The sequence below is a fragment of the Engraulis encrasicolus genome, chromosome 5 (assembly GCF_034702125.1).
Source record: "Engraulis encrasicolus isolate BLACKSEA-1 chromosome 5, IST_EnEncr_1.0, whole genome shotgun sequence".
In the NCBI taxonomy this organism is placed as follows: domain Eukaryota; kingdom Metazoa; phylum Chordata; class Actinopteri; order Clupeiformes; family Engraulidae; genus Engraulis; species Engraulis encrasicolus.
The window spans coordinates 2095028-2102743 of NC_085861.1; the positions used below are offsets into that span (position 1 = coordinate 2095028).

At 48.5% G+C, this 7716-nt stretch overlaps 1 protein-coding gene across 1 annotated transcript; it reads right to left on the minus strand.

Moving 5' to 3' along the window:
- Positions 1-2122: 2122 nt before the first annotated feature.
- LOC134448839 (speriolin-like protein) lies at positions 2123-7716 on the minus strand. Its single transcript, XM_063198510.1, has 4 exons — positions 7431-7716; positions 5141-5425; positions 3652-3776; positions 2123-2916 (listed from the first exon to the last, which is right to left on the minus strand). The coding sequence occupies exons 1-4, from the start codon at positions 7654-7656 to the stop codon at positions 2464-2466; spliced, it is 1089 nt and encodes a 362-aa protein (XP_063054580.1). The 5' UTR covers positions 7657-7716; the 3' UTR covers positions 2123-2463.

Consider the following 7716-nt stretch of genomic DNA (forward strand, 5'->3'; position numbering starts at 1 on the left):
AGCCGCAATCTGTCTCGCCAACACCAGACTGTGTGTGTGGGTAGTAGAGAGCCCAGGCTGTCTGGTTTAACCACCGGCACACTAGAACTACAATCAACACACACTTATCATTTGGCCATCATTCACACATAACATATTGAATGCAAGGGATAAATAACCGACCGGGCGGTGGGATTGAAAGTGCTTGTTTGATAGCCTACTCCACTTCCTGGTCGGGGCGACTCACCTGCTGTGGGCATGGAAGGGCACGGTCTGGTTCCTCGCGGGACAGGTCCGTACTCCGTGGCGTAGCCTATCTAGAATGGCCTCACGAGTCACACATGGCACGGGCGCGGCGCTATGTGCGCGTGCCCGCTTGGGGCTCGATAGGTAACGCTCGCTGGAAACCTCATATAGGCCAACAGAGGCATTGGTTTCTTTTCACACTGATATCGGGATTCTATTCGTTAAAAAAATATTTATTCCATCATGGCCATATAGGAAACGGTGGTTTTTGGTAGCCTGCTGTGACTGTGTGTGTGTGTGTGTGTGTGTGTGTGTGTGTGTGTGTGTGTGTGTGTGTGTGTGTGTGTGTGTGTGTGTGTGTGCTCCATCCATTCATTCATTATTAGAGGCCCTACCTGAGCTCAGTCTACCCACACAAGAATTTTCAGTCAAACCAGATGTTGTAATGTTTATTATTATTATTATTATTATTATTATTATTATTATTATTATTATTATTATTATTGATAATAATAATAATATTTAATATTAATCAGTGATGTTATGATGTGATGATGTTTTAATTCAGGTGGTAGGCCTATAATGTCCATAAACACAAACTCAAGTCATTAAATTCTGAATGCAATTTCTTCATTTAAAAGTTATGAATTAGATTTGGTGGTAGGCTCAGTGTTGCCAGATGTGTCTGACCAAATCCCGTCCTGAAGGTTCTCAAAAAACGCCAAAATGCGCTAAATTCCGCCAAATTCAACAAATTACATTGACTTCAATGGGCCCAGAACAGCAGAAAAAAACGCCAAATGGCCAATTTTTCCTGTTTTTACCTGCAGACGCTCATCCCAAGTAGCCCAATTGGAATCTGGCAACACTGGGTAGGCTATGCCCTGTGTTCACAAGGGGGAAAAATCAGTCAGGGGACAGCTGTATTAGGGACGCTCGCAATTTAAAGAATAGGAGTACAAATATTCCCCCTACAACTCTGTGTGTGTGTGTGTGTGTGTGTGTGTGTGTGTGTGTGTGTGTGTGTGTGTGTGTGTGTGTGTGTGTGTGTTTGTCTGTGTCTGTGTGTGTGTGTCTGTTTGTGTGTGTGTGTAGGACACAAAACCATATAAGAATCAGGTCAGAATGCTCTATAAACAGAAATGTCCCATAAACTGGATCACAGAACCACACAGGGACTCCAGACAAAAAATTAATGCATGGTTGCATTTAAAGTTTTATTTGACATAACTCATAGGGTAATTAATAGACCTATTCATGGCTGGCTAAACAGGTTTTCATGTATTGATGGGTGTTGTGTTCGGGTAACCCACAGACATACACATAAAGGTGTCAGTATTCAGCAAGGAAGAGGCGTGTCCATAACAGGAAGTGGGCATGTCCTGATACAGGAAGTGGGCATGTCTACAATAACACCCAAGATAGTTATAATATAGTAATACACAAGGGAGTGTCCCTTACAGAAAATATAACAGGAGAGGTGGGCATGAATAGTCTACCAGAGTAGGAGGGGCTTGGGCGGGGGTGGGTCTAGTCTACCAGAGTAGGAGGGGTTTGTCGTCACGCTTAGCCAGGTATCGGAGAGGAGAGGAGAGGAGAGGAGAGAAGAGAGGAGAGGAGAGGAGGAAAGGGGAGGAGAGAGGAGGGAGGAGAAGAGAGGAGAGGAGGAAAGGAGGAAAAGGGAGGAGAGAGGAGAGGAGAAGAGAGGAGAGGAGGAGAGAGGAGGGAGGAGAGGAGAGGAGGTTAGTGGAGGGTCTTGTCTACCAGAGTAGGAGGGGCTTGGGGTGGGCATGTCTTGTCTACCAGAGTAGGAGGGGCTTGGGGTGGGTCTTGTCTACCAGAGTAGGAGGGGCTTGGGGTAGGGGTGTGTCAAGTCTACCAGAGTAGGAGGGGCTTGGGGTGGGGGTGTGTCTTGTCTACTAGAGTAGGAGGGGCTTGGGGTGGGGGTGTGTCTTGTCTACTAGAGTAGGAGGGGCTTGCCGTCGTGCTTGGCCAGGTATCGGAGAGGAGAGGAGGAGAGAGGAGTGTCTTGTCTACCAGAGTAGGATGGGCTTGGGGTGGGGGTGTGTCTTGTCTACTAGAGTAGGAGGGGCTTGGGGTAGGGGTGTGTCTTGTCTACCAGAGTAGGATGGGCTTGGGGTAGGGGTGTGTCTTGTCTACCAGAGTAGGAGGGGCTTGGGGTGGGGGTGTGTCTCCTCTACCAGAGTAGGAGGGGCTTGGGGTGGGGGTGTGTCTTGTCTACCAGAGTAGGAGGGGCTTGCCGTCGTGCTTGGCGAGGTATCTAAGACAGACGAGCAGCAGCAGAACGTCCTTCAGCAGCGAGGGAGGAACAGTCTCCACGACAACGCGACGCAGCACCTCCGGACAGCTGTAGTCATGACGACGGGACTCGGAGCCCGCCTCGGAACGCTGCTGCTCGGAACTCCGGTCCAGAGGCGGGTTGGACTCGGAATCCGCGTCGGACTGCTGCGGGTCGGAATGCTGTGTGTCGGAATGCTGTGGTTCGGAATGCTGCGGGTCGGGGCGCTGTCGCAGGATTCCGTAGGTGTTGACAAGCAGCTCGGAGAGGGCGGGGTGCACGGCCATGTCGTAACCAAGACGACCAAGTCGCTCGGTAACCGCCAGGTGGCGCTCACACAGACGCGCGCGCACACACTTATCCACCTCGCCTGTTACAGGGTGGGTAGACACCTGCAACACACACACACACACACACACACACACACACACACACACATAAACACTTAATACACAGGCGCACACACTTATCCACCTCGCCTGTTACAGGGTGGGTAGATACCTGCAACACACACACACACACACACACACATAAACACTTAATACACAGGCGCACACACTTATCCACCTGGCCTGTTACAGGGTGGGTAGATACCTGCAAGACATGCAACACACACACACACACACACATACACACACACACACACACATACACACACACACACATACACACACACACACACACATACACATTATACACAATTTACACATGATGTACACACTCATCCACCTGGCCTGTTACGGGGTGGGTAGATACCTGCAAAACACACACACACACACACACACACACACACACACACACACACACACACACACACACACACACACACACACACACACACATTATACATATTATACACATTGGACTACTAGTCTATGCACAAATGGCAAATAAAGAACTTTGAACTTTGAACTTTGATGTGCACACACTCATCCACCTGGCCGGGTCTTCTTAGGCCTCTATATTCTATACAATATAGCCGTAGACTTTGGACACAGTGTGTGTGTGTACCTGTGTGTTCTGGTCTGTTTTTCTTCTGCACTGTAAACCAGTATAGACAATGGTGTGTGTGTGTGTGTGTGTGTGTGTGTGTGTGTGTGTGTGTGTGTGTGTGTGTGTGTGTGTACCTGTGTGATCTTGTCTGCTATATTCTGCACTGTAAACCCGTATAATCGATGTTGCTCCTGGAAGATCAGCGCCAGAATCCGACGATCCAACTGGAACGCAATCTCACCCACCACACGCGCCTCAACTATAAACACACACACACACACACACACACACACACACACACACACACACACACACACACACACACACACACACACACACACACACATTATTAACATCTAGCCCACCACATGCCCCCCTCTACACACACACACACACACTCATACACACACACACACACACACATTATTAACATCTAGCCCACCACATGCCCCCCTCTACACACACACACACACACACACACACACACACACACACACACACACACACACACACACACACACACACACACTCATACACACGCACACACACACACATTATTAACATCTAGCCCACCACACGCCCCCCCCTACACACACTCAGACACACACACACACACACACACACACTGAAGGAATCTGAATATTGCCCCCAATCTGATACATTACATCTGGATGTCCATGCATTGTTTTATCCATGAAGGAACAACTCTCTCTTAGTTTGTAAGAGGCAATAAAGGTTAATTTCCCAATAAGCCTCCAGGGGATAGTTATGAATCACTGGTGCTGATTGCTATTGGCTAAGGCTATCATTGTATGTGACATCATCCAATGTGACCTCATTTCCTGTGGAGGGGGTTTTAAATCCAGACCCTGGCTTTGCTCTGGCTTGCTCTTCTTTGTCTGTACCTGTACCTGTTAACACCTCATTGGAGAGGGGGTGGGGAGGCCTGTGGACAGGCCTTTGGGCCTCCTCGTCCCCTCTCTCAAGTTAATAAACCTTGCATTTCTGAATTTCAACTATTGCACTGAAACTGGTCTTAAATATTAATTATTAGTAAACCTAGATACTATCAGACACACACACACACACATTATTAACACATCCCCCACCACACGTGCCTCTACTGTACACACACACACACACACACACACACACACACACACACATTATTAACACCTAGCCCTCCACACGCCGCCCTCTACACACACCCAGACACACACACACACACATGATGATGGTAACCACTACCATCATGGACAGAAAAACAGCCTCAGAGTTTTTTGGCGTAGACCTGCCCCTAAGACAGGCCGTTGCGTTTTTGGCCACCCCATCTAAATAGAGGGCCAGTCTCCAAGGGGGAAAAAAACAAACCAACAAACCCAAAACAACAGCATCGGCCCCTGAGGACTGGTGGCCCACTGGGGGAAATGCCCTGTATGCCAGATTACCAGTCCAGCCCACTGGGGAAATGCCCTGTATGCCAGATTACCAGTCCAGCCCACTGGGGAAATGCCCTGTATGCCAGATTACCAGTCCAGCCACCACTATAGTGTTAAAACTGTAATAAATAAAGGATATGGATGCTGCATGCCGATTGGCTGGCAGGGGAGGGTGACCTCTGACCTTTGCTCTCCTCTGACCTTTGCTTGGGGTCGCGCCGGCTGCTCTTCAGCGCTGACTTCCTGGTTACGCTGGTCTCCAAGGGCGACGGCTTCCTGGTTACGTTGGTCTCCATTGGTGATGACTTCCTGGTTACGCTGGTCTCTAAGGGTGATGACTTCCTGGTTACGCTGGTCTCTAAGGGTGACGAGGTGCGGAAGGGCTCCTTCAGGACACTGGTGCTGAAGCTGCCGTTGTCAAGGGAGATGTCCCACGTCACCGACCGGGCCTTAGGAAGGGGGGACGGGGCTACACACACATGCACACACACACAAACACACACACACACATGCACACACCATGATTTATTACATGAGTGTGCAGACATTTTTCTTTCATTTATTACAGTTTTTGTTTATGTTTGGCAGAGGCTAAACGGCTGCAGTCGATAGGTGTGTGTGTGTGCGTGTGTGTGTGTGCGTGTGTGTGTGTGCGTGTGTGTGTGTGGTGGGAAGGAGAGTCAGTCTATGGCTGAAGTGCCCTTGAGCAAGGCACCTAAGCTCACACTGTTCCAGGGACTGGACCAATGCCCCTGTAATATATAAGTTGTATAATAAGTGGCTTTGGAAAAAAAATGTCAAAAAAATCTCAGCTAAGTGTGATGGAATAATAATTTTTGTTTGTTTTTTTAACTTTTTTTTGCCATTATTGTGTGATAGGACAGTGAAGCTATTGACAGGAAGTGAGAGAGATACGGGGAAGGGTCGGTACATGACCTAGCAGCAGTCGAGAGCCCGGCCGTTTGAACCCCAGCCGGGCCCCCTATCAAAACAGGATCTTGCAAATCTTTGTGATGTCTTTGTGAACGTGTTAAAGGGGCACAATGTAGGATGATGTCGTTTGCGCAGTGGCTGTGCCATGCCTGTCTCAAAATCTACACCGTCATGAAAAAAAGCTGTTTAAAACTCACTGTGAGAATGTTTTTCATCACGGAATGCCAGCAGTTGATACAAATTTGAATACGGTATGTAAAGCCATTTTTCGTATCAGAGGTGTTTCCCACGACGGACGAGCGGACCGCTCTCACTAAAGTTACATTTTGGGGTTTGCTGACAGCGGACCGTGGAAGTGGTCGCGAGAGTCATCGTTCACTTACTAATGACTCAAATAAGCATCAGCTGACTCGGGTCAGTGATTAATTAAACTTTTAATCCAACATAGAGCCCCTTTTTATTCAGAAGGAAATTGAGTTCAATCTGAATTAAATGTCTCATGTAGGCTATGTAAACAATGTGGCACTTGGGCCACAAAAAAACCCCATCCCTGCTCTTAAAAAAGTTGTCTGTGGCTCTGACACACACACACACACACACACACACACACACACACACACACACACACACACACACACACACACACACACACACACAGCCGTCTGTGGCTCCCTCTGTCGTGATGCCATAGCTCCCTCTGCAGGAGTAGACTGCTTACTGCAACTCTGTCGCGTGCCATAGTAGCATATACACCCACTAGAGGATGACATTTTTCAGGAATTCCCGTGGGTCTCGCGGGTCCTGCGGGATTCCCGCGGGATGGGAGTCAACATTTTAAAGATGAACGGGAGCGGGCAGGAGCGGGAATAACGATGAATGGGAGCGGGCAGGAGCGGGAATAAAAATGAACGAGAGCGGGAATGCTTGCTTATTTTTTCATTTAAAAAGCCAATGAAATGGGAGTGGGATTGATTTTGAGTGGGAGTGGGCAGGATTGGGAGACATTCTTTTCAGGACGGGACGGGATGGGATTTGTTTCTTTTACTCCACTCCGGGACGGGACGGGATGGGATTTTTTTTCTGGGACTGGGATGGGACGGGAGTGAAAATCCACTCCTGTGTCATGCTCTAACACCCACCTGTCATTCAATTTAGCCCACTGACACAGACACGCCTTTAAAATGTAAAACCCAGGGCCTTTCTCATAACCCAGTGCAGTGCACTTCCAAGTATATCAGCCTTTTTAGTCACTCCCAGTGATTGGATATTCCGTAGAGTTCACCAAAGAGTCTCCAATGAATCACTGACCTTGACCAATTAGGCTGATACACTTGGAAATGCACTGCACTAGGTTTTGAGAAAGGCCCCCGATCTGTCTCAGAACTGGAACAGACCTGAAATGACTAAATTGTTAGGCTACTTTAATGTAAACTTATTCTTTCCTTGTTCAATTATTTTTGTACAATAGGCTACCCTGTTTTTCCAATGTTTTCTATATAATTGCAATAAAATAAAATAAAAACAAACAAAAAACACCCCACCTGTCGCTACTGGCTCCTCGTGCTCATCCACGGAGGCTACGCGTCCCCCTGCTGTCGGCACCGGCTCTTGTTCAACAGAAGTGTCCGTGTTGTTGCCGTACAGTTTGGACCGCAAGTCCTGGTTCTCCTTCACGAGCGCCAGTACGAGCTTCAGCTCCTCATTCTCCCGCCGTAACCGCTCGTTCTCCACGCGCATGCTCCCGCGACTCTGATCCATCAGGTCCATGACGCACGCAAGGCACCGCACGCGCCTTTAGTTTGGCGAGTCCTCAGAGGTGAAAACACA